This window comes from Aristolochia californica, unplaced genomic scaffold (assembly GCF_029961685.1).
Source record: "Aristolochia californica isolate CCGP_79_NKW_82.1479 unplaced genomic scaffold, dmAriCali1.0.hap1 SCAF_1, whole genome shotgun sequence".
Taxonomy (NCBI): Eukaryota; Viridiplantae; Streptophyta; class Magnoliopsida; order Piperales; family Aristolochiaceae; genus Aristolochia; species Aristolochia californica.
In genome coordinates, this window is record NW_027181770.1 from 6,740,608 (window position 1) to 6,764,754 (window position 24,147).

General features: G+C 41.1%; 1 protein-coding gene across 3 annotated transcripts in view; it reads left to right on the forward strand.

Moving 5' to 3' along the window:
- The window catches only part of LOC137944241 (uncharacterized), a 120,342-nt gene that overhangs the window by 18,371 nt on the left and 77,824 nt on the right, over nt 1-24,147 (forward strand). For 2 of the 3 annotated variants that reach the window (XM_068789865.1, XM_068789874.1), the window contains exons 2-6: nt 3,730-3,904; nt 4,559-5,218; nt 20,397-20,540; nt 20,843-20,941; nt 21,034-21,156. In XM_068789865.1, coding sequence (XP_068645966.1) covers nt 3,730-3,904; nt 4,559-5,218; nt 20,397-20,540; nt 20,843-20,941; nt 21,034-21,156 — 1,201 coding nt within the window. The remainder of the gene's footprint in view (nt 1-3,729; nt 3,905-4,558; nt 5,219-20,396; nt 20,541-20,842; nt 20,942-21,033; nt 21,157-24,147) is intronic. The other variant, XM_068789881.1, reaches the window with a different exon arrangement.

A 24,147-nucleotide genomic window follows, 5' to 3' on the forward strand; every position in this document is an offset into this window, starting at 1 on the left:
TTCAGCCATGTGGCATAAAAGTGGGCTAAAATTATCTCAATTATATCAGTTGTCCCCTAATTTGTTGCAGTTTGATGTTTTTCATGCAATAACACAACATTATTTTAGATAAGAATTCCACTTTTTTCATGCCTCTATTTGAGCAAAAGGAAGAAACCTAACTTTGAGTAGGGATTAGTAGAGGAATTTTTGTAGTAAGTATCTCATATAATATTTGTAACTAGTTGAAAGGCCTCTTGGTTACTCCATCTTATTACATGTTCTTCCTCAGCTGCCCAATGAACGTCTCTCAGCAAATTGAAAAATTCATGAGGAGCTTCCTTTGGAAAGGTTCACAACCTGATTCCAAGCACCATCTAGACAAATGGTCAGAGTCCCTTAAGTACAAAATTCAGGGTGGGCTTGGCATCCTCCTTATCAGATCAATGGATGAAGCACTCCTAGCAAAATGGTGCTGAAAATTTAATAGGTTTAGAGAGGCTATTTGGAGACACTTTGTTGTGCAAAAAATTAGGCTGGGAAATCATCATTAATGTTTCAGTGAAGGAAATCTATCTAACCTTTCCTCCCTTGGGCGCATTATTGCCAAGCTCTTTCCTAAAATCAATCCCGGTGACTGGTTTGAAGTGGGGAATGGCAATGCTGTCCAGTTTTGGCATGACATTTGAAAGTGGCAACAGCCGTTAAAGGATCTATTTCCTAACCTATTCACCCTTGTGAGACATCCAGATCGTGTCATCTCCAAAATCATTACTGCTATTTCCTTAGCTGAAGATGAAGTAGTCTTTGCTTGATCTCTCCTCTCCCAACTCACCAATCTCTACTTGCAGAGAAACAATGAAGACATCCCCATTTTGGAACTGGAACCGATGGAAAATTCTCAATTTCAAGCTGCCTCAATCTTCTCTTGAATGATGCCAAGCCTGGACCCTCTTTGCCCGAAACAAGGTGAAATTCTTCTCATGAAGCGCTCTAAAGGACAGGATCCTTATGTCGGACAACCTTAGCAAGAGAGGCACCCCCCTTTATAGTCTTACTTGTTACCTTTGTGGTGAAAGCAATTAAACTGTTAGCCACTTGCTCATGCATTGCTCCTGTGCCTGGCACATCTAGGCAAACTTTCTTGTTCAATTCAGAATCAGCTTTGTATACTAGGCTCCTGGACTGAATTGGTCTCGCAATTATTGAGCCTTCCCCTCCCCAAGCTTGGAATAATTATGATTAAAGCTTGTGTGGCCTACATCCCTTGTATGATCTGGCTGGAGAGAAACAACAAACATTTCCACAAAAAATGCTCCTCCCTGAGCTCAATTTTTTGCATGCCCAATGAAACATCATCTCTTGGCTCTCCACCTTAAGGGAATTTCACCAATTTGAAGCTGGTTATGTAAAGGAAAATTGATATCGGATTGTTTCTGTGGCATTATGCCCAAAGCCCACTAGAATCCAGCCATGACTCCCTCACCCGCCGAGCTCCATCAAGCTCAACTTTGATGGCAGTTTTGTGGGAATCCGGGCTTGGCTGGAGTGGGAGGAATTTTCAGTTTGAGTTCATGTGATGTTTCCTCTCTTCAGTTGGTCCCCAAGGGGGGATTTACTCCTCGGTTCTCGAGCTTTCAGCCCTTGTTTAACACCTCAAGCTCTTTAAAGAGAGGTTCTAGAGTTGCCTCGTGGTTGAAGGAGTCTCTTTTATTGTTGTAAAGTTGGGTCCAAGGCCCATTCCAAAATGACTAGCCAACTTAGGAAGCCTCTTTCCCAACTAATAAACTAATCCATCGGGGACTATTCCTTAACACTCCCCTTCATGTGTAGGCCCTCTTTTGTGGCCCTACAAGTCGATAATTTAGGTGGAGACCCACTTATGAGTTCTTGCTCTGATACCATGTAAAGTTTGGTCCAAGACCCATCGCAAAATGACTAGCCAACTTAGGAAACCTTTTCCCCAACTAATAAATTCAAAATCTTTGTACTTACTAATCCATGTGGGACTATTCTTTAACAATTGTCATCAATTGTTGCTTCAATGGTATACACACTCTCTTCAAAAATTTTTTTGTCGCTTCAATGGTACTCTTTCTCCTGGGAGGCTATGACTTCTTTATTTTGAAGCCATGGACCTTTCCTAAGATGTAATTGATTGATTCATGTGATCAGCCAACTTTGTGGTTGGCTCTCTTTTTAGAGAGGGTGTTTCCCTCCATTTCCTCATTGTTTGGGACCCCCTCTCCTCTGCTTTCTAATTTCTTTGACCTTTGCGCTTTTAATGAAATTCATCCTTTTCTAAAAAAAAAAGTTGAAAGGATAGTTGTATTATTGATAAGTTGCATCTTTGGTTTTCAAATATGGGTTCCCTTGTTAAGTATGCATGATAGGTAGTGATAATGCTGCTTCCCTCCTCTTTCCTTCATTTTCTCTCTCAAGTAATTTTTCACGCAACTTTGAAGTTATAGATTGAGCTCAATTTGTTACTCAAGACTCAACTCCCTTATTGGAGTCACCCAAAATCCAAGTCAACTTTGTTGAGATGGTTCATCTTGTCAAAGTGAAAAAGCTAACCATCTCGGTCAAGTCAATAAGCCCATTAATGAGATAAAATCTGACTTAGCTGGATTGAGTAGTCCAAGTGAGGCCTGAGTGACATTGAGTAGTCCAAGTGAGCCCATTAAGCTGGATTTTGAGGTGGGATAAAGTGGGGGGTGGCAGGGGTGTGTTCCGAGGTCGTTGGGTAGAAGCGGAGGGTAGTCGGGGGTGGGGGGTTGGCTGGCAGTAGGGGCGGGAGGAAGTGTCAAAGACAATGGGTGAAATGGGTCCAGCCTAAAGAAGAATACGTGGCCTCCGGAATGGTGATGCGAACCATAGTGGTTCGGTCTCGGTATTGAACAATGCGGCAATTGACATTGTTTCTCCAACGAACGGTAGAAAACTGAATCTCCAGGGCTCAATCCAAATGTCTTTGGACCGCGGCGAGGAGTCTCGATTGGATCCGATAACTTTCGTGAACTGGGAAATGAAGGAGGCGCAGGCATCAATCGGATTGGTGATGAAAGCATGACGAGGCCCGGTCTTCACCGTCACCAGAACACAGGGAGTGGCTCAGAGAGCCACTCGAGCTATTGACAGGGTGGTAATTGGTAGGGTCATATGCAAAGTGGAAGGGAACTGTTTGACAGGGTGGTAACTAGTAGGGTCATATGCAAAGTGGAAGGGAGCTGTGGGGGGTGTCGCAGAGCCACGAAAGCGATGGTGTCGGGTCTGTCATCGGCGAACAGTGGTCCAGTCAGCGTCATCTTTGTCTTCTTCGGTCCTCGGAGCGTTGTGTGGAAAGCCATGTTCGGAAGTCCTCGCTTGGTTGTCTGTGTTGTGGCGATGAGGTGAAGTTGGAGCTCGGGCATGCCGTCGGTCATCTTCTGTGGTGCTGGCTGGTGCTCATCGGGAACAAGTGATTGGAAGGGTTGTCGGGGTTTGTCCTTGCGAGTGACGGATTCGGTGTTTGTGATGGTCGCTGCGATCGGGAGGAGATTCCAACCAGGGATGATGATTGCCTCTCGTTTGCTCTCACTCTCGCTCTCGTCTCTCATTTTCCGCAATCTTCTTCTCTCTTCTTCTTATCTTCTCTTCCTAGCTTTTATTTATGTGTTGAGTCAGCCGTGCACTTTGTGTTAGTGTTATCATATTTTCCATCAGTGAGTTCTCTTATACTCCTTAAAGAATGTTTTTATCTGTATTCAGGTACTTTGACTCTGCTGATGAATTTGAGGCAAAAATCGAGGGAAATGCAGAGTTGGAAGCACTGGAAGATCATCTGCGTGAAGCTTGTTCTGCCTTTATGCAGAGATTTTTTCTTCTCATAAATGGCATTGTGTTGTATTATCAAGAACTTTTAGATTTCTTGAAAGACTTACAGGTGCTGCTTTATTTTTCTCTTTCTAACTTTTCTCTTAAAGAAAAAAAGTTACTCTTTTTTCCTAAATTTTCTCTGAAAGAAAAAAAGTATAATTTCAAAAATGAAAATGAAAAAGAAAGAGTGTAGCGTTGCTAATATAACTCAGCACTATTTCAAAAAAAAAAAAAAAAAAGTGTAGAGTTGCTTGGAAGGGATGTCAAGATCATATGCCAGTTTTGTTAAACAATCATAGTATTCCATTTTTAGCAAATTATTTCTTGTAAGAAACTGGCTTTGTGTCATTCACCCTAGTGAGTGTCATCTGATCCTTTCTTGGACGATTCCTCTTTCGAGCCTGATGACTATTCATATGTGGTACCACAGGAGTCTGCATTCACTGTCTGACTGAACTGCATAGATGTTTAATTTTTGATAATGGTAGTTTCAGGAAATTACCACTTTTCTATTAAATATCCTATGCATCTAAATGATGTTTTATGTTGTAATATCCTATATTTTGATATATTTTATGATATCACGTTGTATTTTTCTCGCACCGACAACTTCGATCTTTTCTGCATTAGAACTCGCCACCAGTAGGCCCTATATCTCTCTTCCTTTCTTTCGAGTGTTGTTTGTGCATGAATTTTGGTTGATATGGATCTTTTTGCACAGGAAGGAGTACATGTACATGCTACATTGGATAAAATCATGGAAAATGAAAATGCATGCCAGTTACTTACAGAGTCACTGACATTTTTTGGTTGTCTGCTACTGCTCTTGGAGCACTTCATGGGTGGGACTTTAAGGGAAAAACTGCTCGTGGCACATGTACGATGTGATCATTGCTTTGATACCCCTAATTTAGATTACATATGCTCTCTCTGTCGCATGCACTCAGGCTCTGACCATCCAGTTCATCCGTTGACTTCAACTTCTGTTATGATTTTCATCAAGAAACCTGTGGACCTTTTTGCAAGGTTTCCTTTCCCAGCACAGATAGTGGAAACTCTTATTTCTTATCTACGACATGTTGACTTATACAATCAACTTTATCATTATCCCGATCCTGAACACCGGACGACAGGACTGGGATCACAGGGCGGATGTCTCTATGTTTTATTATTTTTTTCCCCACAAATCTTCCACAATAGCTTTGTGATGCGAGAGATTGTTGATCGGTTTTTCAAAGATAGCTGGGTGGTGCCTGTACAGATGTATTTTACTGTAGATTTGACTGATTCGTGGGATGAATATGAAGTGGCAAAAGTGGCATTGCACACTTGTCTTTCTCAAGCATTTGTTCATGATCTTAGTCTGCACCACTACACCAAGGTTCGTTTGAGAATAATCAAATTACAAATGCTTTAATGGTGATAGCTATGATATGCTACTGAATTTTTTTATGTTGATTTTTGGCATGGTATGTATTTTCATTTTGGCCTGCTTCAGTTCATGTAAGCTACATGCAATCTTATTTTCATGTTAAAACATGCAACCTTCGATTTATTAGTTCATATATAAAATTTTCAGTCTCGCAAAGAAAACCAAAGAGATCCATCATGGTTTGGGTAGGTCCCCCCTCTTTGATGTAAATCTTTCATCTCTCTAATAAAATTCAATATCATTTATAAAAAAAAAGAAAAGAAAACCAAGGAGATGATATATCAGTGCTGCACAATTACTAAATTCTTTTAATTCAAGAAGTCTGATAGTGTTTTTTTTTGAAATTGATGTATATATTAACATAGAGAGAACAAGACAAAATCAGGGGAGCAAACCCCTAACAATAAGGGATTAGAGGGTTGAGAGAAGATAAACCCATCTGGACAACAGATAGTTCTGGGTTCTTTTTAGTCACCTTGTGCTATAAGCTGATGGCTGAAGAGCCCATGGGAATTCCCTCAACACCTTGGAAGCTCATTCCCCCGAAAGGTCAAAATGTTCTTGTGGTGTTTGTTAAAAAGAAAGGTCCTCAACTGTGATCAGTTCCAAAGAAGGGTGTGCACCCAGCAAACACCCTTTGCAAGTTCTGTAGCAGCAAAGAAGAGACAGTTGAACATACCCTCCATTACTTGTTTGCAACTTATTTTAAAGGAGATTTTGAACTACAGCTTTGCGTGCCAGCCACTCTGTTGGATCACATCTTTAGCAGCTCAGAACTCCGGCTACCTTTAGTTGGGGATGCTTTTTTGGTGTATCACAGCTGCTGCTGTCCCTTGGTGCCTTTGGTTAGAGTGTACTAAACGCACTTTTGCAGTGAAGTACAGTTTTGCAGGGGTGTCATTGGAAAAGTAGTTGTTATGTTCCTTCAATGGTCCACTTTGGTGAAAGATTCTGATGAAATGCTAGGAGTTATCAGGGAAGCTTGGAGGTCAATAGCATCTTGTGGCAATCAGAGCCTCAAGACATTGACAATTTGGAACTCTCTCCCTGCTGGCCACTTAAAGCTCAACTTTTTTAGGTGCTCATTGGGCAACCCTGGCCCTTCAAGTGGGGCTAGGGATCTGTGTCTATGAAACCCACTCTTCTATATATCTATTGTTCCTTGGTTGAGATTGATTCAATCACGACAGAGGTATATGCTGTTTCACGACCCAATGTTTATGAGAGACACTTCTTTGGGCCATGGTTGTGGAAGGGGACTCGAAAATTGTCATTTCGGGGTGAAGGAGCAGTTACACATGTAGATTTGATAACAGTTTATGCAATAGAAGATTTGCGAGGTTTCTTTAGATTTCATGAAATCTTCACTTTTTTTTTGTTTTTGAAATGATGCTGATTTTTATTAAGACAAAAGCTCAAAAGAGCAAATGCAAAAGGAGGGAATCCTTCCCATAGAATGAGAGATTGTTGGGAAGTTCCGAATTTAGCCAATTTATCAGCCAGAGAGTTGGCTGATCTAGGAATAAGATTCCAATTACAATGCAAAAAAGATACAATGTCAGCAATACCATCAGTGATGGGCCAGTGGCCCCAAGGGGGGAGGCTGTCTTTGGAACACTAACTAATAACCGTCTTCGAGTCGCCTTCAATGATTAACTTGCTATGGAGACGATTTCTGAAGATTTGGAGGCCAAACAGTAGAGCACTAACTTCAGCAGTATTAGAATCGGCAAAGCCCATCGGACCCGCATAAGAAAGACTGGGGTCTCCATTGTGACCTCTGAATATACCACCTGCTCCTGCTGGACCAGGACATCCAATAGCACTACCATCAAAATTCAACTTTATGCAGTCACTGGGGGGGGATCCTAGATAACCATTCTAGGAGCTCTGCTAGGGCCAGACATGTGAGCGATCAAATTCCAATTTTCCCTAAGGGAAACCTCTGAAAGAGTGGTAAAATCCTTCTTTGTATGAAGCCAACTCGAGATGAGGCCGACGACATGAGAAGCCGTGTTGTCTGGGTTACTAGCTTTGGAGTTGAATCTTCGGTTGTTCCGCTCGAGCCAAATGCACCAGGGAACATGAGCAAGACAGACTGAAAGAATTAACTTGCCCAACCGATGAAGGAGAATCCCTCGAACCATCTCAGTGGAGGAAGGAGAATCCCTTGAACTAAAATGGGTATCAATCATAATCGGCCAATGATCAGAGACAACTCTATTGAGCACTTTTTCGGAGATGTTACTGTAGAGCTGAAGCCAATCATTGCTGGCTAAGAAATGGTCCAGCATTGAGAGGACAGGGGGTTGCCTGCCATTTGACCAAGTGAAGTCTTCCCAGATAGGGCAATCTCGTCCAGGTCCTAGCTCCCAATAAAATCAGTAAATAACCTCACGGAGGTAGTGATTCTCCGGGACGGCGGGGATTTCTTGTGGCAGAAGCGAGTGATATTGAAGTCACCCACAAGCATCAGAGGAATAGGCCACTTCTGACAAGTCCTCGATAGATCCTCCTAAAATAAGTGGCCCTCATGGTGTCTGGTAGGGCCGTAGACACCAACTAGGCACCAAATGTTCCCCGAACCTTTGTCTCACAGCTTGATGCCAAGGGAGTAAGAGCCACTGCAACGGTCAAGCACCTCAGTAATACTGGTGTCCGCCTATTGATCCCACTGCATCCACTGAAGCCCAACCGGGCTCCTTTAGGTGCCACAACTCGTGGATGTATCCAAGGGGTAGAGAAGCCACCTTGGTTTCTTGAAGAACAACAACATTTGCCTTGGTAGAGGCATGGAGGTCCCGGATGGAGGCGCGACTACGCAAGGACCCAATTCCACGAACATTCCATGAGAGAATAATCATTGATCTTTTTTCATCTTTTCTAACTTGTCAGATGAGTGGTTATCTCCCGGGAGGCTCCGCGAAGACGGTGCCCATCACCTTGGCAAGTTCCACTATCTGGGCCCAAGTTTCTGGGTTGTATTTCTGTTGATATGACTAAAGAGTTTCCACAAGCACCTAAGCTCATTCACCCGGCTCTGGAGTGATGAAATCCACTGCCTCTGGTTTGCAGGGGTATCGAATGGTGGCACTGGGTCCTCCCTGTAGAAGTTGTCTCTACAGCCCTCTAGCTCGACGCTGGTAGGTTACAACAGGAGGGGGAGAATTGTTTTTCTTGTGGGCACGAGGAGCGCACTCACTGCTTCCAAACTCTGTGTCGGAGAGGTAATTTTCAGGGTGGGGATTTCTCGGGGGTGAACTAGGGGGGATTCCAATATCTGGGGGGAAGTTTGTGGAGTGGGGGGGGAGTTGTGGTTAAGGGTATTTCTGGAGTTAAGACAGAGGTGTGTACAACATCTGGATCTGGGCCAATGGCATTTTTTTTAGGAGATTGGGTTGAGAGGGTGGGTGGGTGATGTGTCAGATAAGTGGGGGGGAATGCCCGGGGGTCAACGAGTATAGTTCCCATGCCAACTATAAGGCTGCCTGGAGGGGATCACAACTGTAGAGAGGGGGTAGAGTCGAGAGGTGCATTTCTTAGCTCATTGGGTGGCTGTGTGATTTCCCGAGGTTTGATAGTGCTATCGGGGACCACATCTCTAAAATCATCCATCGCAGCGATGCTGATACGGATCCAGTAGCGCTCTTTATCCACCATAACACATTTGAAATATTGCCCTTCACATGGGTGAAGGGGGTTGATGAGGATCCGGGCCTCATCCAGACGGTGCCAGTGCTTCGTGAGTGGGTCCAGAGCAATGATAGTGCCGAACTCAGATACGACTCTCGAAAAGACCGCGTTTTGCCATAACTCAGTAGGAAGCCCTGTAACTGTGACCCATTGGCCGTATTGGCTAGGGGGTGCCGAGGGGAGCCATTCTGAGACCCCGATAATGCCAGACCTGATGTGGGGTATGATGGCAAGAGCTGCAGAAGACTCCTGTTGGGTTCCAAAATGAACAAACCAAGTTTGGGGACGGAGATAGGAGATTTTAGGAGTGTAAGGGAGGTGAAGTGCGTCGATCAGCCATGGAAGAATGCTGGATTTGATGACTTATGGGGATGTTTGGACGAGAATGGAGCGAGTCAAAATTCTGCGCCCATCATGGAGAAGGTTTGGTGCGATTTGAATGATTTCGTGTGTTTCTGTGGGAGTAGGGGGGGACTGATGCATGGTTTTGGGGCAATACATGAATTTTCGAGGAGGAGGGGGTGCAGATATGAGTAGGAGGGGATGTCGGGAGGGTGTTTTGGTGGCGCTGGGTTGCTGGGAAGAGAGGTGGAAATCTTACTCTGGCATCACCGGGGCGTATTGGCACTTTTGTTGTGGCTAGTGCTGGGGAGAGGCTCTGGAGTGCATTGGCTACCTCATTCCAGCCAAAACCCGAGTTTGTGGCCTCAGGTATGAATAGCGACAGTCACAGAGAAAAAGAACATCGAGTCCTGTGACCCGAGTTCAGGGGATTTTTCAGTTTCCGAGGTAGCTCTCTGGAACTGAATCCTGAAGTTGTGAATCGCTTCCACTGGGACACAGATGAATTAAAGCTTTGATCTGTCGGCTGAGGAGATACGGATCACCAGACCTGATTTCCAAACGACTCTCTCGACTGTAACTCTGCATTTTTCGTAACTGAAGCGGAAAATACTATTTCTTTTTTTTCGGTGAGAGATCGTCGTCCAGCGAGCTTCGTATTCCTCTGTCAGAGCCTCAGAAAGGTCATCGGAGCAGTGGCTGGATGGATTCGACTGTCTGTGATTTTTCCTTCCTCGTTGCTAGGAGATATTTCCTCCATTTCTTCTCGTCGTAGCATCGCCGAGCCCTCTGTCGGCGTCGGAAAGGCTCGTTGTAGCTTTGCCTGAGTATCGGTGGTCGACGGGGACGGCAGCCGTCGGGAGAGTTCTCTCTCTCATTTGAGGGTATTGGCGTATGTTAGTGATTTCGAACCAGCCGGCGCACGATACGATTACTAACAGCGCACTGACTTACAACACACGTTAGCAATCGGCGAAATTTCGCCCGAAATCTCCCAAAATCACCCAAAAAAGCCCTCTGGCTCGCTCATTTTGGGATATGAGCATCATCAGTTGTGCATTTTAAAGACAAATGATCTTTTCACGTAGACTTAGAGCAGAAATAATGTAACTTATTTTGTAACTTATTTTCTCTGGAGGATTAGAAGACACTTTAGATACCATCTGGTTAGCTGGAAGGAAATTTGCGTGCCTCGTTATAGGGGTGGGTTAGGCATCATGCCTACGAAGGAGATAAACAAAACCCTAATGCTCAAATGGATCTGGAACTTCAATGTCAAACACAACCTATGGAGGGATATGGTCAGGTTCTATCTTCAGTTTTTCTGGTGTTGGTGGAGAGAAGGTGGCGTCACTCGTCTCTTATCCCCGATTTGGAAATCAATTTACAAGCTACTCCCAGTCTTCAAGGATATGACATCTTTTTACATGGGAAATGGGAGGACCCTCCTCTTCTGGTCAGACGAGTGGTGTGGCCCCGCTCCCTCTCAGAGGACTTCTTGGGGCTCTCTAGGGTGGCTAGAGACCTTTCCTGCTTAGTGGCAGACTCTTGGAGTGACCAATCATGGAGTCTTCAATTCTGCTGGGGGCTAAACGATGAGGAAGCCACATATTTTTGCTCTCCTCTCCAGGCTCAACGACATTACTATCCAGGAGCATGTGATCGATAAACTAACATGGAAGCCCAACATCAATGGTCTTTTTACAGTTGCTTCCGCCTATTCTCACATCAGAGAACATGATCCCAACCTGCCTGAGCATAAGGCAAATCTGGCATGGAAGCTTTCCGCGCCTAGCAAGATCAAGTTTTTTATGTGGATTGCCATCAAAGAGCAGATACTTCTGATAACCTCCATAAAAGAGGCTTCACTGCACCTGTCTTCTCTATGGTGTGTGTGATGAGACAATTCAGCATGTTCTTCTGTATTGCGGGTTCTCTTGGCAAGGGTGGATGATGATTTTTTAGAAGATCGGTCTCCAAATGGGGCTTCACCAGGACCTCTTCGGCTCTTGTCAGATGGTAATGGGGACTCGCCTGCCTAAGTTAATCCTCTTGGCATGCCTTTCACAAGTCCTGTGGTGTCTATGGCTAGAGTGCAATAACAGGAGATTCGATTCAAAATCCAGTACCTTGGATAGTACTACTTCTTATGAAGTGGGCTTAATCTTCAACTAGTTGCACACCAGAAAGGAATTTGCCACTCTGTTAGGTGTTTTCCTTCGTGACAATCGGAGCTTGCTCGCTTATATGGCGGGTCCTCACAGGATGCCGGTCACGGCTACTTGGGATCCTCCTCCAAGCGACTGCATCAAGCTCAACTTTGATGGCTGTGCTTTGGGCTGTCCTGGGCCGGTGGGTGCGGTGGTGTCTTCAGAGACAGTTGTGGAGATTCTATTCTCTCTTATGCAGGGCTGGTTGGCATTGCCGACTCCAACATTGCTGAAGTGAGTGCCCTTCTATATGGTCTTCAAAGTTTCAAAGACTGTCTTCACGGAAAATTGCTTATTGAAGGAGACTCTAAGGTAGTCATTAGTAGGTGCTGCAAAGAAAGCTCCCCCCCTGGTGCCAATGGCTTATCATTGATTGTATTGCTGACATTGTGTCCACAATTCATTGTACCTGGAATCTCATTCCTAAATCAGCCAATTCCTTGATTGATAAATTGCCAAAATTCGGAAACTCCTAGCAATCTCTCATTGTTTGAGAAGGCTTTCCCCCCTGTAATCTTGCTCTTCTGAGCTTTTGATTTTAAAAAATTCAGCATCATTTCAAATAAAAAAAAACAAGTAAAAGCTAAGAGAGAATAGAAACTCCACAGCTATCTCTGAAAACACCATGTGCTTGAGCCGGCCTAGGATAGCCTAAAGCATTGCGATCAAAATTGAGTTTGATGCAGTCGCTTGGGGGAGGATCCCAAGTAGCCATAATCGGAGTCCTGCGAGGGCCAATGCATAAGAAGTCGTATTATCCAGGGTGCTGGCTTTGGAATTGAATCTCCGGTTATTTCACTCAAATCATAAGCACATGGGATATGCGCAAGGCATGTCAAGGGAATTAACTTGCCCAATCTAGGAAGGCGAATCCCCATAACCATCTCACAGGTGCGGAAGAGGTCCTAGTGCAGCCCCATTTTGAGGCCAATCTTCATCCAAACTTGCCAAGAAAACCCACATTGTAAGAGAACATGCTGAACTGTCTCATCACACACACCACACAGGGTGTTAGGAATTAGACGCCCTAATTCCAAACTAACAAGAGTAATAATAATAATCGCGAAGAAAGGAAAAGCAAGCATGAAATCAAACAACAAGATTTATATAGGTTCGCCTCAAGGTGAGATTACGTCCTGTCTTCCGCTGCTGCAGTAATCTACTATAAAGATAAAACAGTTTACAAGAGAAATCGCACATACTTACAAGTGTTTTCTCTAACCTATCTTGGGCTACAACTCCAACTCCTTCTCGGTAATTGATATGATAAAACCCTAATAGTGGCGCCTCTCCAATTATAAAAAGAGAATTAAGGCAACCGTTTTACAAGAGTAAAATTTCCAAATTGCCCTTAATGAAATAATAGTTAATATATCATGGACTGGGCGGGGGCTCTGTCCCCACACCCCCAGGAGGGGGTTTCCCACCCCCCTTCCAACCCCCACGACGACCTTACCGTGAAGGTCAATCTGCGTATCGACTCAGCGTAGGGCGTTGATTAGACTCCACAACTTAACAAAGGGGACAAGTACAATCAGGAGCGGTGAAGCCTTTTTTGTGGAGGTTGTTGGAGGTGAGTAGGGGTGGCATCGAGCCGAGCCAAGCCCGAACCTGCTTATGTTCGAGCCGAGCTTGATTTAAATATTTCGAGCCGAGCCTCGTCTCGAGCCCAAAAATTTTAACCACAGAGCTCGAGCCGAGCTTTGAGCCGAACTTGAGTCTCAACATACATTTAAAAATTTTCAAAAAATATATATCAAATAAATTGTATATAAAATTATACATACATTTTACATAAAATTGGGCATGACCTCTACATAAAATTAAGCATAACCTATATATATAATACATGTATAAGATTGGGCATAACTTTTTTTTAAAATTGAGCATAATTTATGTACATAATACCTGTATAAAATTCGGCATGACCTCTACTTAAAATTGGGCATAATCAATATACATAATACCTGCATAAACACTCCATAAACACTCCATCAAATTATCTATACATTCCATAAACACTCCATAAAATAGTCTAAACACTTCATACACTGCATAACATTATAAATAAGCTCCATACAATAATCAAACACAACAAAATTAAATGAAATATTACTATCAATTTACAATCACCCAAATAAAAACTATAAATCCATTATAAAATTACAAACTATAGTTGTTTCTCTTAATGCTAGAAAATAATATGCGTTCCCGCATGAGCAAAATCTCCACCTATGACAAAAACAAAAAAATAAAATTAGTTATTGTCAGATAAAAAAATACTCTTCAACTACTAGTTACTTAATGTCGTTAAAAATATTAAAATTACCATGATGAGAGAAATATGAAAAATCATGTAGCTGGTAGCATTATCTCTACACTCTTCTTCTCAGGCTGTAATCATAAAACAAAATTTTAATAAATAAAACTAAAAAATAAACTAAAAAATATCATAATAAATAATTAATCAAAGAAATTTACCTTTTGATTTTTCTTTACACCTTGAAGAACCCGAACCCAATCACTGCGACAAATCAAAGCTTGAACAGTATTTGGTGCCAAGGAAGAACAATATGAGTCTATGACTCTACCACCAGCACTAAATGTAGACTCTGAAGCTACTGTGGATATGGGAATTACAAGGATGTCTGCTGCCATCTTAGATAATACCCGAAATTTCATATGATTCACTTTCCACCATTCTAAAACATCAAAATCATATTGTGAAGTTTCCTCACAATTATATACACCTTCTTCAAGATAAATTTCCAATTCTGACCTTGGTGAATTAACTATATCCTTTTGTTTCATATAACTCATTAACTTTGACCAACCTGAACTTGATGAAGACTTACGACTTGTGGAAACACCCATAGAGCTAGTACTTGAAACAATCTCTTCATTTCTAATATCCACATTATAAAAGGATACATATTCATCATAGATCTCATATAAGGTGCATCGAACTAAATTTATATTCATTGTAGCTTCCTCCTTAGAATATATCACTGGAAAACACATTTCGATCAACTCTAATTTGACCCTTGGATCCAAAACTGAAGCAACAACCATCAATAAATTGCATTCACCCCAGTACTTCTCAAATTTCTCTTTCAGTCTACTAACCATTGTCCTAATGAAAACATTTTTATTTGTAGAATGAAAATCCAGAACTTCTTTTACCCTATATACCTCACTAAGGTACAAATTAGAAGTAGGGTAGTCATTCCGAGAAATTATATTAGTAACTGCATTAAAAGCTTCTAGAATCTCACACACCATGTCAACCTTTTCCCATTCATCAAAACTTGGCAAACAATCATAAGTTGGTTCTTTAACTTTAAATCTAGAGAATGCATCTTTGAATTTTAATGCAGAAGACAACATGTCATAAGTGGAGTTCCAACGAGTTGGACAATCAATAACCAACCTCTTTTCACCAAGTTCTAATAGTTGTACAATTTCAAAAAAAGTGCGAAGTCTAGCCTCAGACAGATTTATGAATTTGACACTTTCACGCACATTATCAATGATATCCTTAATCTGAACAAGACCATCTTGGATTAATAAGTTCAAAATATGAGCACAACAACGCACATGAAACAACTTTCCACCACACACTAAATTTTTTTTCCTTGAAAAATCTTGTTTCAAAACTCTGATACAAACATCATTATATGCAGCATTATCAACTGAAATACTAAAAACTATTTTCGATCTCCCACTCTTTCAAACACTTGTAAATAGCATCTGCTATATCAACGCCACGACGAGGAGGAGGAACATGCACAAAACTCAAGACTCGTTGTTGTAGCTTCCAATTACTGTCAATAAAATGCCCAGTAATAACCATGTATTCAATCTTTTGATTTTGGGACTTCCAAAGATCCGTGGTAAGACTAATCTTATTAATCTCTTTTAACAAAATTTTCAATTTCTTTTTCTCTGCCTCATACACCTCCATACACTCCTTCTTTATGGTCTTACGGGATATTTTCTCATAATTCATATTTGCCATCTTCGTTACAAAATTAAATCCCTCCTCTTCTACTATCATGAATGGATGCTCATGCATAAAAATCCAATGAGCAATGAGTACTCTCATTTTAGCTTGATCATATTTTCCTCCAAAATCCATAAAAGGAAGTCCAGATGGACTCTGATCAACATTAGACCCCGCTCCCACTGGTTGAAAGTTTAAGGTTTTTTGTTTTCTCATTGCCACTTTTCTACTTGTGCAACGTTTCAAATGTCGACTCATATGTGTGGTCACTCTACTACTAATAACACTCAAATTGATTTTACAATGAACACACTGAGCTTTTTTTGTACCATTAAGTGCTACTTCTTTGAATTCCAACCACACATAAGACTTTTTTTGTCTTTTTGAAGTATGGGTAGAGTCACCTTCATCCTCATTTATGGTAATTTCATCTGGGTCCACTTCTATGACAGAGGGTAGTGACTCTGGTGGAGTTGAGTCACTATTTATAGTCACACTAGAACTAGTGTTAATTATTGATGTCAATTGAGGAGGTGTTGACATTCTTACTTCTACAAAAAAACAACATTACAAATTAAAAACATAGAGAAAAGAAAGCTATCCAAACAACAAAGATCCTACAAATAATTTAAGATACTTGTCTATTCTTAGAGGAAGGTACGTGACGTTGTGACAATCGGGAACGACCCTTGTCCTTCAATGCAGCGGGGTCTCTTTGAGCCTGTAGCCCTGCACCCAATAGTTTCCAGTCCAATATACCGATCTTTTTTTATACATAAATTTAAAAACTTCTAAGAGAAGGAAATAAGCATACCAACATTCTCTTCTAATATTCTGATGAAATTCAACCTCAATACCAAGAAATTAATGATAAAAATGAAAAAAAAAAAATTCAAACCTTACAGAAATAGAAAGTGTTTTCGCCGTTCAGGGATATCTCCAAAAGCCTTTCCAAGAATGAAGGAGTACTGCTGAAACAAAACGAGAGTTAGAAATTTTGTAGGGTTAGGTTGGCGACAAAAAAAAACAGAACATTAAATAAAAATCTTACCTCCCGTCAGACCGTTGCTTTCGTCTCGTCAGCGAGGAAGAACTTCGGATGAAGAAATTGAAGAGGAAGGATAAAAATCGATTGCAAAAAGAGAGATAATTTACATCCGTCTATATCTAACGTATCAATTCTACGAAATATTGGGTCTAAAAATAAAAATTATGTACTGTATTCCGAAATGTTCTGATCTAATATGTGTGATGAATACATGTTTACTAGACTTGTTACTAGTCTAACATAACATAACTGGGTTGAGTATCATATGCATAAAAAAAAGTTTTGTTTGGGTGAACAACAATTTAATTATTATGGTTGTTTTATGGACCACAATATTATATTTAGGAAGAGGAAGAGTTCCATAGGAATAAGAAAAAGACACATGAAGAAAGAACAAGCTCTGATCACACCAGATAGGTTTTTTTTTTACAGTTTTGCAGTTAGGACATGATTTTTGTCTACACAATTGCTTCAAAGAGCATGTTATCATAATTTTAATTCTCTCAAGTTATTGAAAAAAATAAAAAACAGAACCAAGTCACAATAGAAGCTACAAAAAAAAGGTAAAGACTAATCATTGCATTCTGGATAAAAAAGTCCACTACCAGATAAAATATAATTAATATGGACACAATCTAAATGAACAAAGATCAATATAAGTAGTGAACTAGCAAAAGTAGATGAGCATTGTACATTGAAAATGTTGATAATCCACATATTGTGACTAGAAGAAGGGCTTTGAGACTTTGTCCACAGGAAAATCGTATAGGATACCAAATGTAGGACAACATATCAATGACGACTGTACAGAATGCAATGCCGAGCAAAGGATGAACGGTCCTTTTCAGCTTAAACAGATTCTTAAGAGAGAACAAAAGTTTTATGCATTTAAAACCAATACCGCTGATAGCAATATAGATGGAAATTGGAAGGTCAAAGTTTAGGCCTGTGATTAATAAGATAATAATCAACTACATGGTCTGCTAAATTCTCTTCATGCTTAAAAAACAACCACATGATAGAAAACGATACGAGATAAAACTTATTGATTGAGGAAAAAAGGTAAAAAAATGATTAAAATGATATATTTAACTTTATCTGGAACATATACAACAAACCCCAGAGTCCTGTCAACCAAAGGCTAACTAGACTTACAGAAGATAAAAATGATAAAAAAAAAATCAATACTGAAATCACAGAGGAAAAAAACGTACAAAAGATAAAAATGAAAAAAAAAAAATCAACACTGAAATTGCAGAGGAAGAAAACGTACAGAAGATAAAAATGAAAAACAAAAATCAACTCCAAAATCGCAGAGGAAGAAAACATACAGAAGATAAAAATGAAAAAAAAAAATAACACTTACAGAAATAGAGTGTTCGCTGTTCGGGGATATCTCCAAAACCTTTCAAAGAATGAAGGATCACTGATGAAACGAAGCGAGATTTAGAGATTTTGTAGGGTTAGGTCGACGATGCAAAAAAAAAACATTAAATAAAAATCTTACCTCCCGTTGGACCGTGGCTTTCGTTCGTCGGCGAGGAAGAACTTCAGATGAAGAAATCGAAGAGGAAGAAATCGCAGAGGAAGACGAAAATATCGAAGTCTTTGACAAAGATTGAGGAATTGGAGAGGGGAACGAGGGATTTGAAGACCAAAATCCCCTGTTTCCCATGAATACCCACCGACGGATAGCAATTTCTGCTAGAAAATCATGTTAAAACGACATGGAAACGGCAGGAAATGGCAGAGAAGTATGGGTTCCAGAAGGTAGGACGGAAGGGAAGAGACGGGACTCTCTGTCCCGAAATTTTTTTTAGAACTCCCTCGATTCCTGAATTAACGCTCGTTAAAATGAGCCGGTTCGCAAGCTGACGAGCCGAACCTGGCTCTGCTCGGGTTCGGCTCATTAATCTTAACAAACCTATTTCTGAGCTCGAGCTCGGCTCGAGCTCGATATAAAACTAATCAAACCGAGCCGGAACCGAGCCAAACACGAGCGGCTCGCGAAACGGCTCGGTTCGAAGCCTCCCCTAGAGGTGAGGATCTGGTCTCTGATGGCAATATACACGAAAAATTTGATTTTACTAGGCGTTGACAACTTCCATACCAGGTTTGCCTTATGCTCAGTCATGTTGTAGTCGTGTTCTCTGATATGAGAGTAGGCGGAAGCTACTGTGAATCGGCCAATGGATACTGGGCTTCCATGTCAGTTTATCAATTGCCTGCTCACAGATAGTAATGCTGTTGAGTCTGGAAAGGAGAGCAAAAATCTGCAACTTCCTCATCATTTAGTCCTCGGCGAACCGGGAGACTCCACGAATGTTCACTCCAAGAGTTAGCCACGAAGCAAGAGAGGTCTCTAGCCACCCTAGAGAGCCTCGGGAAGTCCTCAGTGAGGGGGCGGGGGCTGCACCATTTATCCAACCAGAAGAGGAGGATCCTCCCATTGCCGGTGTAAAAAGAAGTTGCATCTTTGAATACTGGGAGAAGCTTTTGAATTGATTTCCATATCGGGGATGAGAGATTAGAGACGCCACCCTCTCTCCATCAAACACCCGAAAATTGAAGGTAGAACCTGACCATATCTCTCCATAGGCTATTGTGCTTGACGTTGAAGTTCCAAATCCACTTGAGCATAAGGGCTTTGTTCATTTCCTATATTGGCCGGATGCCTAACCTACCCCTATTGCGATGCATGCATATTTCCTTTCAACTCACCAGATGATATCTGAAAGTGTCTTTTGATCCTCTTTAGAGAAAGCGCCGATGGATGCCGTCAATCTTGGAGTAAACTGAGGCTGGACAATGCATAAATGATAGCAGATAGTTTGGCAGCCCTGCCAAGCAAGACTTGAGGAGAGTGAGTTGCCCCGCTGTAGATAGAAGCTTACCCCTCCAAGTAATTAATCTCTTCTCAAATTTCTCAATAAAGGGGGGACCAAAGCAATGCCGAAGGCCAAGAATTAAAGAGTGGGAGCCCCAGATTTTTAGTTGGCAAGTTTTCTAAGGCGCATCCCAGGTAATCAGCCATGCCCCGAAACACAGATGAGTCAATGTGATAGCCTAGGAGAGTGGTTTTCTTCCAGTTAATGCTCTGACCAGAAGCCAATTCAAATAAGTCCAAAACAACACTCAACTTCCTGATCTGATCCATTGTACTAACCCCAAAACAAATGGTGTCATTTGCAAACTGAAGGATCAGTATAAAATCTGATGAGTTTTTGCACCTTCCTTTTTGGGAATAGGCGCTATGAAGGAAGTGCCATTTCCAAACTTGAAGTAACTCAATTTTAGTTCCTTTATGTTTTGGGGGTTTGTTAGTCCTTTGGTTTTTTATATTCTTTGTAATTTTCCTTTTGTTCTTAATGATATACTCACATTTTCAACAAAAAAAAAGGATATACTCACATTTTCAAAGAAAAATATTGTCTGGAATGGGTTGTATGGTAGCTTTGAAGACTCTGTTACTTCTCATGGTGGAAGGGTCATCGACGTTGTTGTCAAGTGTCTCTTGGACAGTGGCCTGTCTTCAAGACTTTGATTCTTTCAATAGGTCCAAGACATCTTGGTTACATGACGTAGGTGCTACCATTATCTTCTGTTTCTTCCTCTATATTCTTAGCTTTTGGCATTCATTCATCTCTATATTGTATCTGTTCTTCATAATGTCTCAATTTTCAAAGATATAGAAATTTAGAGATTATCATCTTGTATTTAAAACATATGAGTGGGTCAATGCTTGTATCATCTAGTATTTTAAAAGTCTCAATTGTCTTCTATTTCCAAAAAGATCTTGTATTTGATCATACTATACTGATCCTTTTGCAGGTTAAGAACCTCATGTTTGAATTGAGTTCTCTCCTCTCGGACAGTAAACTGACCAAACATTATGTTTTAGAAAACTCCCGAAGTCTTCTCTTCCTGGTCAGAGATTGCAATGTTTCACTCCGCTGGCTTCTACTCCACAGATGTGTAAGCTGTTCTTCACTTTCTGGTTGGAGGCATAAACAAGGGTATAAAAAGCTATGACAACATTTTCATAAAATATTGGAATATATAATTTCGGAAGAACAGAAACAATATGAACCATGCTGTTGCATGTATTAGTTAATACTTCCCTTTTGCATGTATTAGTTAATGCTGTCCTTTTGACTCTCATGTATTCTGCCCACTTGGTCAAAGTTGAACAGCTTTCCCTTGCTTCTTCTTTCAGGGGTGTGTTTTTCCTTTCCCTTTTTTTTTTCTCGTTTTATAATGTGCCTCTCAACCTGCAGACTAGTGACCAGAAGTTAAGGGATATAATCTTTTCCGTTGGATCCAGTGATCAAGTTGAGGAAGACACCTTGTTACTTATCCTATTGAAGATCTCTCAAGTAATGTCTTTTTCTTGCAAGGTTTTCATTATTCATATTTTTGTGGCATTGCGTATACCTTCTGTTTTAATGAGTAAAAAGTTGCACAACAGCTCGAGTTTGAGGTGAAATATATCTTCAATGAACTCTTGGAACGCAAGGGAGTTTTGTGGCAGGAGACCAGATGCTGTGCTTTAGACCATATAGAGCAATTAACAGACTACTGTGGTTCTAGGGTGAGTATATATATATATTTTTTTTTTTTTTTTCAAGAAAGAGGTTAAGTATCTTTCAACATTTGTTTAAAAAAAAAATCTTTCAACATTTTCTGGTTATGCTTCGAGTTGGTGGTTGTGTCACTGACAGTTCCTTGCTGAAAAAGGTCTGCTTTAGCTGAAGATCCAATCCAGATCTAGAAACTAGGTTCTTGTTTGCTAGTTCTCTTGCAGAGGACTAAGTTGATAGTCCTGGTCTATTAAGTTGGATTTGGTTATGCAAAAATAAGTTCCCAGGATGACTACCACCCAATAAATTTTGGTTAGGTTGGTGACACAGCCACTATCACCCACTTGTTAGGAAATCTATGGTTTCTTCTAGTGGAGTTACAAGTCAATAATGCTTCTGGTGGTTCCTCTTGGTAGTAGGCCCAAGGAGAAGCATCGGGGTAACTACACTTACATTTAAACTGTACCAAAAGCTCTCTAATCTAAGACACTGACTTGGAAACTAAAATTAGAGTGCAAGACTTTCTTACTTTCACTAGACCTTTTCTGTTTTTTTTTTTTTGTTTTTTAATATTGCAATTCCTTAACTAATTGGGAATTGGACCCAAGGCCTCACTCTAGAAAATCCTCATGTGGCCATTGAGCCAAATGCCCAATTCACAACTCTGGGCCTATTTTCTTTTCAGCTTACATGCTATAGACCTAATGAAAACTATGAAGTTTGAAAAATAGGTGATTTGGGGAGACGTGAACATGTATCCTTTAGTGACAACTTGGGATTGTTTGATATCAACTCTCCAACTTGAGGTGGAGTGTTAAGATACAAATTCATGGTATCAGAGCAATAACGCAAGTCTTGGGCAAATTTCTTTGGATTTTGTGGATCTTCTCTCCATTTTTGGCAATCTCCTTGAAGGTTTTCCCCAAATTTCTGGATTGGTAGGGTAAAATTTTCATTTTTTCCCTTTTTCTGCCTATCTTAGCCTATTGGCTAATGATTACTGCTTTTATTTGACTGAATGTTGGGATTAAGAAGTGTTTAATGATCCCAATTTGAGGAAATTTCTCAAATTTGTCTACGTCGTCAACCTAATGCTTGCGGCATCATCCATATAGCCTAAGCCATCTTGATTTCTTGCAATTAGGTCATTCTTTCATTGATTTATGGTCTCAATTGCTGGAATTGATTACTATTGGTTCTAAATTGAATGAATTGGGTGCTGCATTGCCCTAATTGAATTCGGTGTGGTGCCCACTTGACTACGCAAGTATTGAAATTTGGGGAAAGTGCTTCCCTTTGGTTAATTGACGCTCCAGTGTACTGAACTTGTATTTTAACAATATTCTTTTTCTTTTCCCCTTAAAAATCCAAAAACTTGTTGATATGGCTTTTCTCTCATTGTTTGGGAAGGCTTCCCCCCCTTGTAATCTGCTCGTTTGAGCTTTTGATTTAATAAAATTCAGCTTCATCATTTACAAGTTCCTATGCAACACATTCACAGCCTACCCAAAGCATCCTGCGGCCTATGCTTGGAACCTCCTTACCACGCCATGTAGGAATAAAATCCTAACCTCTGACTCCTTAATCCGCAGGGGTACCCACATCCAAGACTCACTCTGCCCTTTCTGTAAAGATGTTCCAGAAGCTGCCAACCACATTCTCCTCTCATGTCAGTTTGCCCATTCAGTCTGGACCTCCCTTCTAAGTAAAATTGGTTTCCAACATTGTGTTGCGGCAAATCTACCTGATACTATCCTCTAACTCATTAAGTCCAGACTCCCAAAGTTAGGTAAAATGATTATATCATGTTGTATTGGCCATATCATTTGGGCACTTTGGAAAGAGCGTAACAGGAGGAAATTCAAATTCAAATCCTCCCCTATTGATGTTCTGACAGAGCAAATCTCTGGACAAGTAACTATTTGGCTCCTTAACAGAAAAGAATTCAGAAGCTTTAGCGACACCAACTTCAGGGGAAATTGGTAGGCAATCGTTGGTCTCTCTTAGCCCTCTCATCCTCCGATCATGGCTATTTGGACCCCACCTCCACTCGACTACTTCAAGCTTAACTTTGATGGTAGTGCTCTCGGATGCCCGGGTCCAGCAGGTTTCGGTGTAGTTATCCACAATGCAAATGGCGACCTCCTTTTCTCCTATGCAGGCCCCCTTGGCAACTTTGACTCTACAACAACGGAACTTTCGGGACTGCTACACGAAATCAAAATCTTCTCAAGTTGCCTCTCGGGTCCTCTCTGTATTGAAGGCGACTCAAAGGTGGTCATCAACTGGTGTGCAAATTCCATCAGGCCCCCATGGTGTCACTAGGATATGTTTTTGGAAATATGTAATTTATTTTCTCATTTAAACTGTAATTGGAAACACATTCCCCGCTCTACCAATCACTTGGCAAACACCCAAGCCAAAGCGGGCATTTCTCTCCAACGCCTTATTGTGGAGGTAGGCCCCTGGACCTAGGTTTGTTTGTTCTCCTTCTTTTTTCTTCGTTTATCTATATACAAGCTCTCTTCAAAAAATAAAATAAAAAAATTCAGCATCATTTGAAAAAAAAAATGAAGCACAGGGAATTCAACCAATTATCACACCCATAATGTACAGGACAAAAAATTATCCTTAGAAACAATTAATTGAGTACTGCATTTGAAAGGTGCGATGTGCGACTCAGCGACCTTCTCCTATGGTGGAAGACGAAGGCCAACGAGCTTCGATGACCTCGTCAGACCTTTGGAAACCCTTCCGATGAGGGATTCCCATGGAAAGAAGGTTATTAGAAGGGAAGATTCCGCGTCTCCCTCCCCCTTCCCTTTCTCTCTTCTCCTAAACCTGCGGGTGAGCATCGTTTCGAGAAGGAGAAAACCTGTGCTCGGATCCCTGACCCTTGCACTTCAGGCTGTGAGCCTCTGACAGGAAGATGTCTCTCCTATGAGATGACGATGGCTGATGAAACTTCTAGAGACAGAGATCGAGATGATTCGGGATGGAAG